General features: G+C 33.8%; 1 protein-coding gene across 2 annotated transcripts in view; it reads right to left on the bottom strand.

The window, feature by feature from the left end:
- The window catches only part of Pkc53e (Protein C kinase 53E), a 59,646-nt gene that overhangs the window by 21,691 nt on the left and 17,729 nt on the right, over positions 1–20,226 (bottom strand). Inside the window, exons 2-4 of one of the 2 annotated variants that reach the window (XM_070298624.1) lie at positions 10,985–11,016; positions 10,810–10,892; positions 4,886–4,997 (exon numbers count right to left, since the gene is read on the bottom strand). In XM_070298624.1, the coding sequence (XP_070154725.1) occupies positions 4,886–4,997; positions 10,810–10,892; positions 10,985–11,016 (227 nt within the window). The remainder of the gene's footprint in view (positions 1–4,885; positions 4,998–10,809; positions 10,893–10,984; positions 11,017–20,226) is intronic. The other variant, XM_070298634.1, reaches the window with a different exon arrangement.

The raw sequence follows: 20,226 nt of genomic DNA, 5'->3' as shown, positions 1-20,226 counted from the left end.
TTTCTCCTTTGCAAAAAAACAGTAAATGTAAATTATTATCTTTGGAGTATACATTAAGCGACGACATTTTATATAATCTCTCTTATAAAACGAGAACGGTGCGAGTAGAAATACCATCAAAGACACAAGAATTCTTGTAAGCTGTCGAACTAAATTCCTCAAAGTAATACCTACGAGATTTAATTGAAGAGCACCTGTTCGAGAAGGGATCTTGTAGCAGAGAATCTCTCCCATTTGCGAGACGCACAAAGAATCCTTGCGCAACGCCAGGCTTCCTCTTCTCCAACTATTTCTTCCGGACTCAACCATCTAATTAATTTCCAGATCAGTCTTTTGCCCTTTTCCTTCCCGCCTCCCTCGCTTCATATCTTGGGCGCCAGCTCGTCTTTGCAGAGAGAACCTCCTCTCTCTCTTTATCAGTATTTTCCGTAAAAGATTAGAGCTTTGTCGTGCACTCTACGAGTGCATCTGACGTGAACATCACCTAGACGCGTATCTTCGTTATAGCTTTACCTTCCATCCCTTTTCCCTCTTTGCTCGCGAATTCTGTTCATAGTCCGACTCGAAAATAAAATCACGGAAGCAAAAAACGTGAAACCCTAGATGGAATTTATACAGTCCGTATTATATCTTTGCTATTGTGTAATGTGGTAAAATCAGATACTCGATGAAATGGAGAAAACGTATCTGTACGAAAATCAGCGTGAAATAAAGGGACAGTATGAGATTATAGCTTTTCAAAATTATAGACCGCAGAATTGAATTAATAGTTAAATTAATGCGATGTAATAGCGAACGTATACACGCTACAACTGCTTTCTAACTTCATTAGGAACTTTGCGCTCTTTAATCGACCTCACCCGCTTTAACCGCATGAATAATACATTTCCAAATCTGACAGACAAAATTCTATATAATATCAAAAATAATGAAATTTTCTCAAATAATAAAGTTTTTTCACGCATATAATATTTTTATCGAATATCTAATTTTCATACATACACACACATATATTATGTATATAAAATTTTTATATTCATTTTTTTATACATTTGTAATCATTTATAAATAATTTATTGTGCAAATCTGATAAATATACGAGTGACGTTCTGTTATTCTTTATAATACAGTCACGAACAAGAGCAAGTATATTTGATATATTAAATATTAATCCCTTATATTGCAATCGCGAAGATTATCTGAAAACCGATATGAAAGTTTGCCAATTGGAGAGAATAATGTCAAAATTTTCGCGACAGAAATAATTGTCGAGAGTCCAATCACGAGCACGAGCATTTGTAGCGATTTCTAAAAACCCAGTAGAAGAGAGAGAAATATGGGACGTGAGCGCGCTTAAGAGAGACTTACAGAAAAGCCATTGTCCTCACCTTTCTCTGGACGACAATAAGAGAGCGACAATACATATGGAACGTTACTAAGAATATTGGAAATCTAGCCAGCCAGAAATGAAGAAATTAAACGGTACAACGCGATATCGTACATATTGGAACTGTGATATTTATATTTCCGGTCTGTTTTCTTTCTTTTTCGACGGAAAGGATGGATGATTATATGGATGGTTGAACGACCGAGCGCGCCAACTCACGTCGTCACGGTTATGCTAATCAGATCTAATCGAACCACCGCTGTCGCGAAACACGCTCCTTTAAACTCGCGCCTCTTGACGGCCAAGTTAACTGTGTCGCTTTTATCGTTGCATCGATGGCGTGTAAAATTGCGACTCGCGTGCCGTTGATCGCCGCGAAAAGATTAGCGGAACGCGATGTCTTTACTCGACACGATGAAGAAATGATAAACATAGTCAAGAAGTACAAAAGCGAATCGAATTAGATAATCTATAGAGAACAAACTTGAAATATAAGGTGCTCGTTACACATTCCTGCACCCACAGAAAAGATTTCCGGATCTAATGCTATTACTCTTCAATCTATCATAAAGTAGGATCGATATAGCGACAATCATATTTATTATTGAAAAAGGAATATTTTAATCTTAAATGGAAAATTCTTAAATCTAGAATAAAATGCCTAGTAACGCCACCGCGTATCGGTTTCGCGCCGACTATTGTGGCGCTAACATCAAATTATTCTAAATGCAAGAATATATAAGCTTAGATTTGTATATGTTACTCTTGTCTCAAGATAGTAAGACAATCTTATTTAATTCGAGAGAGAAGAAAAGGAATTATTGATTTAATTTTAAAATTGTTTTATTTTTATACCGCATAAGGTTGTGATACGATTAAATATGTCAAGAATATTTTTTGTCTCGTTATCAGAAATCCTTTCTGAGAGTGTGATACGTAACATTTAAGATGTTTGCTTTTGTATGTTACACAAGTTTTTCTTTTGTTTTGTAATATATGTGCATTTAATTACACCTTATCGCTTTTGTATCTCCCGTATAGAAGAACCATAAAACAAGAAGATTAAAAGTAGACTTCAATTTTAAAAAATTAATTGTTTAATAATGAATTAAAATTGAGAAGTTTTATATGCACATCAATATACCGTTATATTATATCTCTTATTGTTAGTACGGAAGAAAAATATCGCGAGATTTTTCGCAAACGAATGATAAATTGAATTAGCGAATAGTAGATCATTCTTTCGATGAAATATATTCGAAACTGAGCATACGTTGTTGCGAATTCTTATTACAAATGTTCGATCGCGAATATCGTGACCAAGCAACGATCAAGTTTGAAGAAATTAAACCGCCGATAAATCGCGGATAATAAGAAATAATAAAGAAATCGATGATTCACCGAGTTGAATTAAAGCGAACATATTAAAAAGATATACAAAAATGTCGTAAACTACCAGGAAACAAAGACCTTCGAAGAACATAAACGAAAAGTAAGAAATTTTGAGACACACGCTCTTAGAACAAACGCAACGTACACAAAAGGAGGAAAGAGATAGACGATAAAAACGGAGGATTACGTTCAATGTCTCGTAGAAGTACATTGAAGAATCACATCGAGAAAATACAACGAGAATCACATCGAGCAAATACAGCGAAAAAGTACACGACTTTTGTGCGGTTGAAGTGCAACGGCAGGAACTTGTGACAACGGTGAAAAAAATATACAATCGTAAAAAAAAAAAATGTCCATCGATCTCCAAAGTCTACATGCGCCTAAGAAAAACATAGAAAAATAAGAGTATCACGCTATTTTTATTCCATAAAAATCTCGAAATATTTCAGATACTATTTTCGATAATATATAATTTATATTCACGTATAAATATATTATAGTTTTAAAATATTATACTTATAAATTATTCTTCTAAAATTTGACTTCTGGTTACCTTTTTTCTTAGGCATTTTTGTAGAACTTTATATCGTCCAACATATATACGTTAAATACACACACGCCCACAAGTCATGAACAAATCATACAACAACTGCACAGATATTATTTACAAACGCAAACCTGATCGACATATAATTCCGATAACCAGAGACTCTGGTTCGATATATTTTCAGTGCCATAACTGTACAAGGATTATTTACAGTTTCGTTGGGTTTATGAAGAGAGATGGAAATGGACTTGACAAAGAAAAAAATATAACACATATATTCGGTCACGTTATATATCAGTGACTACATATGTGCTCTCGATATATGGTATAGATCGGCTCGCGAACTAATTGTCAAAGCAAACTCGTTTTTCTTTTTTTTCTCTCTTTTTTTTTCCTTTTTTTTTTCGTGTCGTCCAGAACAGTGGATGTTACCGGTCTAAATACTCAAAGGTGAGTTCATCCAATTATCGACAAAAGGCATTCTTTTGAAACGCCAACTTTTTAAATCGAACACAATCGTCTAAAATAAGTAATCCGAATATTAAACTAAAATGTATTAAAAGACTGCAGAGGATCCTTTTATATTTATACTATAGGAGCGATTTGTAAGAGGCAACAAAAAATACATGAAAGGATACATGAAAGAGCTTTGTAAAACTGTTAAAGTATACTCCTTTATATATAAAGGACAAGGAAAGAATAAAAGTGAAAGAACGAGATTATAGAAAAATGCTAAACTCAGCCGAAAATTTTCTTCGGGATATCACCCGCTCTTTTATTTACTTCTGCTTTCGCCAGAAGTTTTATATTCCATTTGCGAGCTCTACCTTTCCCCGTTCTATATCTCTCCTTGCCCTTTCTTGTCGTAGGTGCATCATTATATGCAAAATAACTGTCCACACAAAACACACACGCGCGCACATACGCAGCCACGTGTGAATTGCGTCCCCACTGACGGAAAGAGAGACGCAGTTAATACGCACAAAAGCCAGCCGACAGTGTGCAACATCAGTGCATAATCCACGTCAAGGGATATAGCATGTATATAATTAAAAGCGCCGCTAATCGCATTAGCAGGTACGTCAGAACGCGCGCGGATAAGGAAGACGATCATCCACTGTCGCGTTCATCTGCGATTATTGTTAACGCGATTAATCGGAATTGTAGTCTCCGGGCGGACGAGTTTTACAGTATAAAACTGCTCTAGCGCTATGGAATATTTACAACGAGTGTTACAGAGACAGGAGAGAGAGAGAAAGACAAAGATAGACCAATATAGGAGTACAGTACGAAGACAAAGCAACACCACGCTGGGCCAAGAAAAAACAGAAGGAAAAAGAAAAATGTGTAACGAGTGTACTCTGTACATTGTATATATGTGTGTGTGTGTGTGTGTGTGTGTGTGTGTGTGTGTGTGTGTGTGTGTGTATGTCTATACAGAGTGTATTCCATCTCGCAGATGCATATAAGTGGAGTGCGTGTTATTTGACTGTGAGCTGTGTTACTGTATCGCTTGACTTTCCGTTTCGTTTTCTTTTTCGTTCGTCATATGATACCTTGGCACTTCATGCCCTGGTGGATGACACCATAGAGAAGACTACCGCAGTGGTCACAGAAGGTGGGGCTGTTGTAGGTGTGTTGCTTGAAATGGTGCTTCGTCCGTGTATCCTGCGTTATTACACCATTACACCGTACACACACACACGCAGACTCTCGGGTCTGATAATAATGACGGTGATGCGGAAAAGGATGAAATGTGTATAGATTGATAGGGATTGATCGGTCATAGATCGCTGGATTTCCCGATTGAGTTAAACGCAACGCGATTTGCTTGAGCAACGACATTTGACCAAGTAAAATTTAAAATGATAGCGAATGAAAAATTTCCAAAATCGGTGATGATTTATTGAGTCTGCCGTATAGTGATCTGTCATTTGTAATGAACTGAAGAATAACTAGTCTAATTGCTTAGAAAGATTAATCTTTATCCATACCGCGAATCTGAGAAGATATTTGAGAAAATCTTTAGCAAAAGGATTTTTTCCACCTATTCATATTATTTTGTTGCGAATTTATTTATCTTAAATATGCTTATCTCGACTTTTAATGAGCGAAGCGAGACACATTATATGACGTTTAAAAGTAAATTAAAATTTCTCAAATTTTTATAAACATAATGCGTACATGCATATATAATTGCATAAATAATATTAATAAAAATACTATTGAAAAAAAGAGAAATTTATTTACTATCTCTAAATATGTTTTAATTGTAAACTTAGCATACAATTTTTAATTTAAAAAAAATTATGATTATAGTGATCCACAAAATATACTATAATATATTCATAAATATTTTACAAATGTGTTAGTTTATGTGTTTACGATGATAAAATAAAAATATTATTTGAAAACGCAATGACGCTGAATATATTAAATTGAAATTTTTAAAGAGTGATCAAATTAAAATCGAATATTTCAAGAAATGAATAAAGGTTAAGCATCGTCGCGAACTTACGCAAGCGTACTTATCGCTGCGAGAATATTTAATCCGATTAGAATAAGAAATTTCCTTTGGGATCGAAAGGTTAAGAGTCGCAAGAATTTCTTTATTTATCATTATTGAAATGTGCTGTAACTTAATTCAATAAGATCGTTCTTTAAATTTGAAAATATTGATCTTTCAATGTATCTCCATCAATCTTCTCTAAAATTTAAAAATTTTTCCGATAGAAAAGAAATTTCTAATTTAATGTGTTCTCTCTTAAAATAATATATATACTATTTTAAAAATGTTGTAACGTCTGTCGATTCTTTAAAATTTAATGATTAAACTTTTCTCTGACATCCTGTCAGTTATTATCATTATACAAAAACGAGATCGTACTCGAGGTTGGGATTTAAAGACCGATAGTATCCTTGAAACTTTCGGAAAGCAAGCTGTGAATCGCGGCGGCGAGTCTGAAATCCAAAACAGGATCAAACTACAGCCCGGCTTGCCAATGTTTCGGCAACTTTCCGAAACCACTGACAGCGGCAGTTGCTTCTGCGCTGCTGCCCCTTTCCGTTTAATGTTCGAGCGGAAACCGAAACAAGCTCCTAGGAAGTTTCACGGCCTAGGTTCGGTGGTTGCTGCGAATCCGCGCGGCTCGCAACGTGCATTAAGCCTTCCGGTGTTTCCTGTCACCTCGGAAGCGACAAGTTCGGCTGGTGGTAAACTCGATTAATCCGGTCCTCGATAGCTCATTATTGTAACGTAATTATCTTGTAATTACACGGCTGGTCCGGCGACTTACAAACGGAAACAATATCTCGCCGTTCTTAGTCATTAAAGACGTAGTCAGACCGAGAAGCAGTAAACAACATCGTCAACAGCTTACAGTTACGATGTTTTGTATTGTAATCATTTTATGGCAAAAAGATGCAGCTTCTCGCTTAATTATACGAAATTAGGACAGGATCACAGAATCGTTTGCTTCCGATTCCTTCTTTCTCTAAGAAAAATAATAAGCAAAAAAGGAATAAATTGTATTATTTTGAAACGATATAACTGCTGATAAATAATTTTATCATTTTTTTATATAATTACAATATATTCTCTTTATAATCATAATGAAAATATTTTATTCGATAAAGTTTATAAATAGAAAAATATTTCCCCTAGAATTTTGTAAGCTGTATTCATATTGAATCGATTCTTTTGCTTCATCCAAAAATCAAATTATTGAATTCTCTACAATCGTGTAACGACGACTCATGAAAAATTCAAATATTTCTCCCTTAAACAAAATTTCGATTCTGAAAGGTTCAATTGTATGCGTCGCCGGATATTTACAAAATAATATCGTGTGTCACGAAACTGATTACCGCGCCAATGCTGTTCGAATTTGAAAAACTTAAGCTAATTTATAATATAATATATTATACAAGAATACTACATAATACGCAGATTTTATATTTCCGCCTTCGTTAACTGCGCGACTTCCTGCGTGCCGGAAGAATAAAGAAGAAAAAAGAAGCTACCTGTATTCGCTCATGCGCGTTTTTTCTCTTTTGTTGCATCTCGCGTCCAACAATGGAAAGCCATTATATGCGCTTTATAGGGAAATCCACGATCGCCGATATTCGCGCGGATCAATAGATGCGGAAAGGATTACCTTTGAAGCGCAGAAGCACAGAGGGAAGGTGGAACGAGGAATCAGCGTCCAGGATCAAAGAAAAACAGCGGGGACTATCGATTAATTCATCAGAAATTCCCCGAGATAGGTCAAATCTTTTTTCAAAGCGGAAAACGTTCACAGCTCGAATGTCGAAGTTTTTTTTTTCTTTTTTTTTAACATCTTTCTTAAAAACTTCGCGTTTGTTCGGCGTAAAATATAACAGCTTGGGTAGCGTTCCGTGTCATTGACTATTGAGTCTCGACTATTGAGTCTCGACTTGGACCCTGTGTTAACAAATAGTTTTCGTTTTTTCTCTAACATAAATATTTTTTATTTTTCGAAATAATACTTTGTAATTGTATTGTTCGAATTGTTTAATTGTGAGAAAACACGGTGTAGCACATATTATAATTTGCGTTATTCGTCCAGGCGTAAAAAATATCTTCAAAATTTTATCTTCATAAAGTTTTATTGATTTCCTAAATCGTTGAACGATATAGAAAGGACGCGAAAACTGCTTTACATGGAAATTGCTTCGAGCCGGAAACGCTTTGCCTTCCCGGATAAATACATCGGAAACGATATCCTGATGTATTTGATCGACCAATCGCTTCGGTGATCGTCGCACGGACGTGATTACAAGCGTGATTAAACGAAGCGCAGAAGGACACGGTGGCTTTAGGCTGATCGGCGGTGAGCGTTGTGCTACACAAATGTGATAGAAGAAAATATAGCTTTTAACCCCCAGGTATAGATGTACTCCCAATTCCCTCCTTTTTACCCCAGCCAAGTATCTCTTCTTGTTTCATTATCCCCTTATCTCTCAACGTCCCGATCTCGTTGCTCCTTTAACACGAGTACCGTTAGCCAAGAGATAAAAAGGATACGGTAACGAGTTATCCGGTGTGTGTCGTAATAAATTTCGCTGCACTCTCCTTACGTGAAATTTTACCCTTCGTATTTCGATGACAAAGAAAATAAGAGATGACAGAATAAATTCCGCATTTTAAAGTCGTTTTCATCATCTTGGTGCAAAAATTCTTATCCAAAAATAACAACTCTTGTTAGCAAACTAATTTTTTTTTTTATTAACGATTAAAGAAACTTTATTTAAATATGATGAACGCGCTGAAAATATAAATAAAAATGTTACAAGAGAGAAAATATATTTGCAGAATATCTTTAATTAAAAATATTAAATGTTCTTTGTGATTTGTTAACTCCATCATTAAAATTTCTGTTAGAGTCTAAAAGATATATACTGTATCTCGTAAAAAGGTAATTTGATGTAATATATTTTTAAGTAACTTGTCAAATATATCATTATAATTCCGAGGAGGGGCCAATCTTCCTGTTCGTAATTTTACAGTTTTATTAATCTCCCCTCATTCTCGTTAATAACTTCAGATAAGAATGCTACAGTTCATAACGAAATAAAGTTCTCGGGTGTTCTTATAAATGATGATGTAAAGACGCAAGGCCGTAATTGCCAAGAGATACCCCTCGTGATTTTATAGCCTAATTAATCTGCTTCTGTCGATCTAAGTGGAGGCTATCTCCTCTTAGGGGCAGATTGACCGAACGAATTACCAACGCGCACTACGTATGCGTTATTATTATCCATTTACAAGGTGACGGCGCGCGATTTATCGCAGCCTTCGAAAATGACCTCGATATTGATTATACGTGCCGTCGCAGCTTCACCAACCCTTTAGCACCTTATGCGACGACGGGACAGTGGACGGTGTCTCACACTTGTTTAACAGCGTCCGTACAGCAACTAATTAACGCACGCTTAGCTGAACGCCACGCTTGTGAAACCGCTGTCACGTACCGTACTTATTTCATTCTCCCACATTCACGGAACTTAACTCCCCTTTGCGGCTCAAACCCGTGTAATGAAAATTCCTCTATGATGTGTACACACATTTTTTTCCCCTATTTCATTACTCTTATTAACTCAAATGTAGTTCAAGGTTGCTACATACATGTAGAATTCAAGCATTTCGCAAGATAATTTTATCTGCTTTTCTCTAAATTAATAAACTTTTTTTTAATTACGAAATTTTGTCTTTAATTATCAAGATTCAAAAAGGATAAACAAAATCTGAACAAAACAAGGAGAACATACATATATGTATATGTAAGTTAAGTGTTTAGTTTTCTTTTAATAATAATTTCTAATTTCTATATTTTCTCACGAAAAATTATAATTTATTGTATATCTTTATACCATAACTCCGTCGTAAAAAGTTTTATTTTATTAAATTTATCTCGCGCGAAGAGAATTAATGCTTTTATTAATCACAAATTAAGAGAGACAATCAAATAATCTCACTTTAGTTGCAATCTTTATGGCATTCGAAAATGATGATAAACGACACAGAACTTACACAGAAATATCTTACATCATCATCTATCACAGTCCACCAGCGAGCTTTAGTTACATCTTTTTATTAAAATGTCATATTAATATTTGATATATTGCGGTGGACGTTCCCTCTTGTTTACGAAATATTCTCGACTTTTCGAGGATCAAAGAGCCACGATGATAAGCTACGTGCCTACTCGAGACACGAGGCTTTAATAGCTGACGTGTCAAACAGTTATTTGACTCTTCTGGCCAGCTTGACCAGCCCTCAAGCTACTCTCGGTGACCTATTTCTGCTATAAAGAGACTTTTGTTATACTTCTGACCCAGCCTCGGAACGTTTGTTAATGCAGAAGCGTAGCATACATCTTGATTAAAACAACTTTTAGTAGGAGATAAATTAGCATTGTATCAGAAAATTATAAATTAGTACCAGAAAATTCAAAAACACTTAAGAAAAACAAAAGAAATATAGATTAAAAAGTTTTCTCGATTGATATTGTTAAAAAACCAAAACTTTCTCCATTCAAACTTGTATTCAATTTTCAATTTTATCGCATGTAAATGTTAAGTGTGAAAATTTTATCATAAAACTTATAAAGTAAAACTCTTTCTCGCCTGTATAATAAAATTGGATAGGATATTTGACAAGTTACTTATCATTATTAAATTTTATGGCGCACATTCATCAAATACAAGATCAAATGTAAGATTGAATTGTTATCGCGAATATATACTTCGTACGTGATTTATGAAAACTCGCAAAATTTTATTCTTATTAAAAGCTTCTAAGGGAGAATCCTTGGCTGAGGACGAAAAAAAGAAAAGGCAAAATAATCTGCGCATTAAGGAGGATATAGGAAAGGGAGAGAGAAAGATAAAGAGATAGAGAGAGAGAGAGAGAGAGAGAAAAGCCATATTCGGCATTACATATAATATCGGCACTCACGTCCGAGTCGGCTCCTTTGTCAGCTCCAGGACACGTGAAGGTCACGTATTCGTGACATCGTTTGTGAACGACGAAACTACATACTGAAACACAAGCAAAATGTGCCCCAAGTTCTTCCTCATGGTCACATCTTGAGCAAGTAGTAGAGCCGATGAGATCAGTCTGACCCTCTTACCTTGGCACTGGTATCCCTGTTTCCCGAAGCCCCTGCAATAACAAATGAAATAAACTCATCAGCGGATATCTCGGATAAGCGAAAGAATCAATCGCGTGTTACGCGTGGACATCTTGTTGTAATATTACCAACAATCTATATTTATGAAAAATATATAAGAATCTTGTAGATATGTCAGATAACACAGTCTAACGAAAAAAAAAAAAAGTAAGCATTCCTTGTAATTAATTTATACTTAACATGATTTCGATCTCGGAAATGCTCTTTCCTATCACAATTTTGAAAAAATGGAGATTAAAATTCTAAAACTATTAAATATACTAATATGCAACAAACTAATATATACACATATCATACAATACATATATATATATACACAGACAATTTAAAAATTATTCAAATGATCACAATTGTCAAGCGTGACAATATTATCAATAATGGAAATTAATTAGAGTTATATAATTAAGATATATACTAGATTAAAATTAATAGATAATATAATATTTATTATCGTAAGAGCCTCTTAGATTTATATTAGCAAAAATATAAAAAGTATTTTAGAATAGATATTATGCTTAGGATTATGAGGCGAAAGTTGGCATAGTCACAAAGTACAATGTAATTTTCGTTTCGCGATTTATATGCCGAGAAGAGTCTGCGTGATTTCGTCGTCGACTGCCAAAATAATTTCGGAATCATCTAAGTGTATGTGCCTCGAATTAAATACAGTTGGTAATATGTAACGCGACACTTTTAGCGCCGCGCGGTATAATAATGAGAATATGAGAGCGCACAGTGTACTAGTCGGTCATAGATAATATTAGTGCTCTGCGACAATCACTGAAACTATTAATCGGAAAATGCAAGAAGAAATTAATATATACACCAATTTAGGTTACAAAGAAAATCATATTTTATATATATTGTATTATTAGTAACAAGTTGGATGTAAGTAATAATTTTAATTGTAAGAAATGTACCTTAAAAATAATGTATTTTGAGAAAAAAACAGATTTAAATATAATGAAATCTTACATTAAATTAAAAGATAAATACAAAATTCATATATAAGTTTGATAAATTATTTTTCAAATCTATAACAATAAATCTAATAAAAAGTAAATCTAATAAAAGACAGAATTATGTATAATCAATATATCTTGTACTTTCTACACAATATTTTCTATGCTATATTTTTTTTTTCTTAATTTGTATTCTTTGATTACTTTGATATTTTAATTGACTTGATTGATTCAAGCGTTGGAGTATTGATAACCATGACGCGGGTCAATAATACATTTCTGTCGCTAACATCGGGCTTGTGTTAATTAGTAAGCACCCTTTTCGCGTAAATATGGTTACTAAGATTTAGGATCTTCTAGAATTTAATAGCGTATTCAACGCGGTTTAAAGCGGACATAAAGCGGAGATAAGTGGCGCGGAAAAAGGTTCACGAGAGTCTACGAACGATAATTTTCTCGGTCTCACCGACAGATTTCCCTAATCTGTACCAATGCAGGACGAGGTCTCTATGAACGAAGTCTCTGTAGACGACGATATCCACCGATTAACTCTCACGAAACTTTGGCGAAAGGATTCTCGAAATAGCGATTTAATCGTTCGAAACTCTCTCTCTCTCTCTCTCTCTCTCTCTCTCTCTCTCTCTCTCTCTCTCTCTCTCTCTTTCTCTCTTAGTTTCTTGAGAGAAATTGCTTTAGATTTCTCATGGTTTCTCGATGCTGTATAGCATCGACGGAAGACCTCCTTTCTCGAAAATCGCCAATCACAAGGATTCAAACTTCCTGCGAACCTCGAAAACAGTTACTTTATCACATGGGAAGCGGAATTTTCATGACACTTGGCGTCTCCGCTAATTCCTCGTAATTACTTTGACGTTCATTCGAAATTCTATTTTCTTCGACAATCTGCCGCGACTTTGACGTATATACAATAGTTGCTGAGATTTTATCGGTATACGATGGAACGACAAATTATCTTCAAAGTCTTTCGAATGTAATTGAAAAAAGATTGACAAGTAAAAGGAATGCAAGTACGATGTCTTTCAAAATTGTATTTACGTTGGAAAAGACTTTGATCTTTTGTCTCAAGTAATAATGTAGAAAAGATTTTGCAGGAAATTTTCTGAAATGTTATTTATGATGCATAAAAAGAAATTATTGTGCTTTTTGAAAATGAAAAAATATAATTTAGAAAATAAAAAGTTTATATTTTCAGATCTTTTTATTTTCTAAATCAATTATAAAACATCGATATAATCTAATATTTAAAAGTATTGTTATATTATAACTGAACCGGGCTTATTTGAATTATTGCAAAAATTTCTGTCTATTAATATTTGTTACATCCACTGTAATCGCAATGTAATTTTAGCCGATGTAATTTTAACCGATATCAAATCGTAAATAATCTACGGCTTATCGAGTCACGTAATATGTATTTCACATACATATTGTGTATTATATTTTTTGCAGCAGCAACCTATGATATAGATTATACAATGTGCGTAAATATTTACAGTGTCAAATAGATACGCTGAAAGAGGTTCGTTCAATCTTCTTACTTGAAAAACTCTGTACGTAGACCGATTACCTCGCAGCAGTGTATTATGATATCGAGAATATTGTTTATTAAGTATTGACTTAACAATGCAATTAATTAAATTGTCATAAGCTATTAAAATAATTATTATTTTATTATTATATACAATTCTTTTATTGCAAAAATTATTTCCAAAATACTAAAGAAAATATTTCGACTTACATTTAACAAATATAAAAATCAATTGTTATCTTACAGCATATGTTAAATTAAATAAATAAAATAGTGCCATAAAAAAAAAATATATATATATATATCTAAATTAGCCAATATTAATTTTTCTTATCGACATGTTATAACTGCGACTATGATGTGATAAAAGAAAATTGCTAATTAGAGAATTGATTAATTTGCAAATCATACGTGAAGTTCGCATAAAATTGAAACAACTGAATATATTAGAGGAAAAATTTATATAACATTTGCAATCGCGAACGCTCTATGAATTACGCATCATCGCGAGTTCGTTATTTACCCGATTCTCCGCGCCTGCGAATATACGAGTGTGTTTCACGTATACACGAACGCAATTAAAGGCGGGTAGAATATCGTCCGTACGTTCAACCAGAAGCTCTTAATTATACGGGCGAGCTGTAAATTTGAAATGTTTGGTCGAGCAACGACTGGACGCTATGAATGCGATAAATCAAAACGGCTGGGATACTGGAAATCCCCGGAAAGCCATACGACGTTGATAAAGCGATTCCTTCTCGAGCAAGCCTTTCATATAGCGTATATTAATTGAATATCCTTAATTTTTACTATCGCCTCTCTCTCTGTCTCTCTCTCTCTCTCTCTTTCTCTGTATATATACAACTCTTTATATAGAACTAAATTGATTAAATTTTTATGGAGATTTCTTCGTGTATATACGTATAGCATGTAAAGCGAAGAAAATGTCATGTTTTCGTATCGTGATTACGTAGACACAGATCTCTCACGTGGCGTGTATCCACATCTTGTCTCATTTATCTCAATCATAAATTCCTTGTCACATTGCAATATAAACATTATCTCATTTATTCTTATCTAATACATACATCAAACACGAGCCTCACATATGAGCGATACCTGCTTTATCCCGTCTCTTATATGCGTGTAATTCTGACAAATTGTGTGATATAACAACGTTACATTATGACAATTCAACTGCGCAATAATGCCGAAATTATGGTACATGATAGGTCTTTTAGAAAAAAAATAGAATGCTCTTTTTTTCCAACGGATAAAAGTGCATTTTAAGATCGGCCGTTGTTTACGGCCTCTAACGGGTGAGGACTCTACGCTGGACCGCCAATTAAATCAACTTCGACGAACAAATCAATATTTCAAGGTCTCACTCATATCGGCAAGAATCGTTGGAAGTGCATTTGACGATGCAGTCGTTGCTGGTCTCTCAATTAAATCGCACTTGGATGAATCGTATAAATATACTTAATTCGGAGAAAAATTATATTTAATAAACATGTAATCGCATGTACGCTCTTTGCGTTTTATGGCACATCGGTTTTCCTCCAAAGGAAATACGTATGAATTTTTTAACGCGGATATTGGTAGTCTCGAGACCGAACCCATATGCTCGTATTATCCGCAATAAAAATAAACGTAAAATATATTACTCATCTGCGCGCTACGAAAAAAATTTATATTTCATTCAACGTAAGCCTCAAAGGATCTAAAGGTGGTACTTGATAGGGATTATTTTCAATCTCTTATTGATAAATAGTTAATTGCATACTCAAGTAAATTACATATTTATATTTATTAAATTTAATAATTTTGTTTAAAATTCCTGATGCTGGGAATAAATTAATATTTGACCATGAAAAAAAATTAATTTAAAACTTATTGTATTTTAAAACATATATGTAATATATATATATATATATATATATATATATATTTGTATCTATATATTTTGCAAAATTATTCATAAAAATTTATCAAATTTATAAAAATTGTATTTATACTCGAATGCAAACTTAAATCCATAAACTTCATCGATCATTTAATCGTTGTCTTGTGTCGCTGATGACAATCACGCCAGGCACAGTTACGGTACGACAACGATGTACCAAAAATAAACGATTTCACGATGGACGACATCGATGACGCACGTCCTGTAACGCGAGAACGCAATAGACAGGCGTCGCGACGTCAAGGGTTAAGGGTGGAACTCGTACAAGGGAAAGATGGAAGCCACGTAAGATAAAGAATCAGGGGTTACAGAGACCTCTTGTCGGGGCCGAAAGAAGAGTGCCGACAATGACGAAACGAGACAGAATGACAGCGGCAAATCTGTGATTAGCCTACATTGCTGCGGAGCTTATATCGAAATGCAAACATAGCTCGGCATGGAAATGGCTTCGGCGTACTATGTGTGCGGATATAAAATGGCATTTGTAGCGGCATAAGAGTAGAAAATGAAAGAAAATTAAACAAGATGATTTTGCGCAAATTTATCAGATATTGAGAATCAGCTTATCTTGGTTAACTTTAATATTTTTATACCGATAGCCGCGCGTACGCCAAAGTTCTATCAATTTTCTGTAAATGTTTGCATTCAATTGCTAAAATATTAAAAGTTAATGATTAGACACAATAAAAATTTTTTCCAATTCTCTTACGCCAACTGTTACATTTCTCTAATCACAAGTAATACAGGGCATTACTTTTGCATGTTTACAGCAAAAAAATATATAAACTTAGCGAGATTGTATCGGTTTCAATATGTACTTGCTAGTAAATTCAGACATAGCAACTCTCTTTCCCATTCGGGAAAAAGCCTTGTGGGAAATGAACGAAGAGTAGTCGAATTTCCAGGAGGAAATCAATCGAGGAGTTACGGGAAATGGATAGCGAATCGGTCGTTGAATCGTCCGGAAAAAGAATTCACTCCAGGTCACACAATACACAGATTCTGTACACGGAGCACCTTCGACTAACTGCCATTTCAACGGATTGGAAACTATCAATATTATCAATATTATCTTCGGTGAAATTTCGTCGCCATATGGCCATTCCAATAAAGTTAACAGTATTTTTAAGAAATCAATCTATTTTCCTTTTTTTTATTTCTAAAAAGAGATTGTTTATCAGTTTTTTTAAATAACTTCAACATTGTTAAAGAAATTATTTCTATGTTTGTTCGTGATTGACAGAAAGATAGATCTTTTGTCTCTATTTTCTCCCAAAATACCGAGAACGGATAAATTTCATAAATGTTCAATTTGCCATTTGAACAGATAAAATACATAGTATACAAGCCGTAAACAATAGTTGGAAAAAAATCGTCGATTCTCTCGTATATAGAACGTACATGCATAATTCGTAATAGATTGAATGCAGTCGCGTTGCGACAATGGCTTCGATGGATGCAGAAATCCGAATTTGCTACACGCACGGTCTATACTTCAATCCACGTTCCGCATCATAAATTCGCGATTATTCGCGGACGTTTATTAATTATGCCGTTAACGATACGTAGCACGATGAGAGTCGAGTATGAAAAGAATCATTTACGTCAACCGACAATAAATTTCCATAAACACTACCTTGCCAAGTCACGTTCGACATAGTATTTATCGCGGAGGATAAATACATCGCACAATATTGGATCACTAACAATAAGGATGAAACGATCTGTGTAATTATTTGTCTCAAATCACGAGAAGATCTTCTCTCGGACATATCTATTAATTTGCTAGAAGTATTCATCGAAATTAATAGCACTTGATCGTAATCGCATGTCTGTCACATCAATTTCACACTTGTAATATATTTTAAAGTCGTAAGAACGTGAATAATAAAAAATATTAATTTCCTGCAAATAAGTTAATATCAAAAAATATGTTAATCATAATAGTGTATTGGCAATATTATTAAATTATACTCATATCTACTTATAGTACTGTCGCGTAAATAAAAAAAATTATAAACTTAATCGCGATTTATATAAAGAAATCAGTTAAAGTATAAAGTATAAAATACAAATGACAAAAACTTTTTCTAATTAATAAGCATTTCTATTTTTAATGTACTCTGCTTTTTACACTTTACACTTGTAAACTACAAGTTTGCTATTTTCTAAATGCTAAAAAAAGATAAATATCGCGCGAACGTTAATAATGTCGAAGTTCCGCGCGTGATTTCTTTAAAAACTAAAATCTCTCTCTTTCACAGGGAATTATTTCGTCTCATTGTTATGGAAACAACGGATATTATAAATGCACGGTCCAGTAATACATCGTCTAAGCTTGTCAATCTCGTTCTCGCATTAACGCGATAGGTCAAAACGTCTAGTAGACGGTCCAACAGGCGGTTGGTTTGGCCGTCTGCCAGATACTCGCGGCAATTATCCGCTACCCGTTTCTCGTCGTTAGATACACGACGAAGCGGAAGACAATAAAGAGAAACAATAAAGGTGCATCGAACGAAATAGAGTAAATAAAAAATGCAAAAAGTATGACAAATAAAAAAGAGGAAACAAAAAACGAGAAATTGCGAACGTTTGCAAACTCTTCTTTCGATAAAACAAATCAAAATCTTTCTTACTTTCTCTTGGATTTTTACTAAAAAAAGTTTGTATACAGAGAGATAATTATATATAAATCAAATTACAAACTTGGATTAAAATCATGTAGAAATATCATGAGATATTTAAATATGATAGCATTTACTCCTTTAAAATAAAAAAAAAATAAAAAAAAATCCCAGATTCCGCAAGAAACGATAAAATTGCTACTTCTTTATTATAGTAAAAATAAGATAGTCTAATTAGAGGATTTAGTTAATTTTTAAACAAAAACTCCGCGCGTTAATCACAGTATATCTCGTTTCTTTCTGATACTGGGATTCTTGATACATAGATAGTGAGATGTTGCAAGATGTTAATGAAGACGGCAATAAGAGAATAATTGCCGATGATTCACATGTGATTATAGCTGTAAGATTTTAACCTTGAAATACAAGCGTTTTTCTTTCCATCTGTTCTACATGTAATGCGCGCGCGTAAATAAATTATCGAAATTATTATTTATTCACTTATTCGTTCATATTATTGACATTAATGTTAATGTTGATTAATATATTTAATGTTGTAGTTTTATAAAATTTATAAACAGGGAGAAAGAGAGAGAAAAAGCGTTTATCAGTAATACTCAAGTTATATTTAGTCCTTTTATAAAGTATTGCATACAAAGTGACCCAGTTACACGTATTAAAAAGTATCAGAGATTGAAAAATGCCTGTACATACAAGGGAAAAAACTCTCCTATGTACATAAAAATAAATTTGATCCAACCAATATTTGCATACGTGAAACAGAAATATTATATTTATTAGATTCAAAAATACGCATCTCACGATAATTATTATACCATCTATACTTCGATTTACGCGCACACGTGATTTAATTACAATTAAAATACATAACGTAACAAATATATTTCATACACTCCATCGCATATTTATCGTTTGCATTGTGCGGCGTACTGGCGACGTAGCCGTATTGTAGAAAATAATACAACGTAAACTCGAATCGCGAAACATCGATATCGCGAACCGCGAGTAAGAGTCTGGGTAGAAGCGAGGTGAAACGGGAAATAATACACGTTGGCCTTCGTTTGACGATATAAATATCATCGATTCAACCAACTCGCGCGCTGTCTTCGGAGTCACGAAAACAATGAATGGTCGAGTGAAATTTCTCGAGCGAACACGGAGGGTTCAACAGGCAGTTCGTTGGCCTATCGCCAACACGCGAATATTTATGCCGAAATAATACTTCCTGCTTTCTAATTAAGAAATTAAACGCTACGATATACCGAACACCTCGGAAACAGATCGAAAACGTGTCCGTCGAATTGAAAGATGAGAATAATGGTGAAATTTCATCGGTGCGACCAATGAAATGTCGATTTCGTTCACGTTATTTCGAAAAGGCTTCAAAATAACGAAAGGATCTGATTCTATATTTATAAATTGAAATTGATAAAATAAAAATTATTGAGATAAAATTAATATATTTTAATTTTTTTCGCAATAATCTTTAGTTTTTTTTGATATTGTACACTATATTATTATACATTATCTATTCATAACTTTTCTTAGTATAATGAAATCAAGATCGAATTGTGAAACTAGAGACACGTATATTTTTATTTATATTACAATGTATATGTGTGCGATACACATGTATCAAATTTTAATTTAATATCACTAAAAAATATTTGGCCCGACATTTGGCTGAAAGAATCATAAATAATTTCAAATAACAAATACTTATCTTTCTCTAAATATTCAAAGTGACTCAAACACGCTAATAATTAATTTTCGAATCACTTGGGACTTTAGAAAAATGCAGAATTTAGAATCTTTAACTGATTTTCATTTAAGATATTCAGGTAATATAAATCTACGTTATCTGTGTCAAAAGTTGTCACATTTCAAAATCGAATATTGTTCACACATCCAGATGCGACTATCAAATTATATAAATATAGGCCGGGGATTTGATTTCTCCGATTTTTCTCTAAAAATAGATATCGCAACGTAAACGGCCCGTCGCACGCGATGTAAAATATATTTGAATTAATATAAAGAGGCGGAAACCCGACTGGGGA

This window comes from Polyergus mexicanus, unplaced genomic scaffold (genome assembly GCF_030449975.1).
Source record: "Polyergus mexicanus isolate NDT 795.1 unplaced genomic scaffold, iyPolMexi1.0 SCAF_1, whole genome shotgun sequence".
Lineage (NCBI taxonomy): Eukaryota > Metazoa > Arthropoda > Insecta > Hymenoptera > Formicidae > Polyergus > Polyergus mexicanus.
Note: the sequence above shows the minus strand (reverse complement) of the source record. Positions and strands in the feature narration are given on the sequence as shown.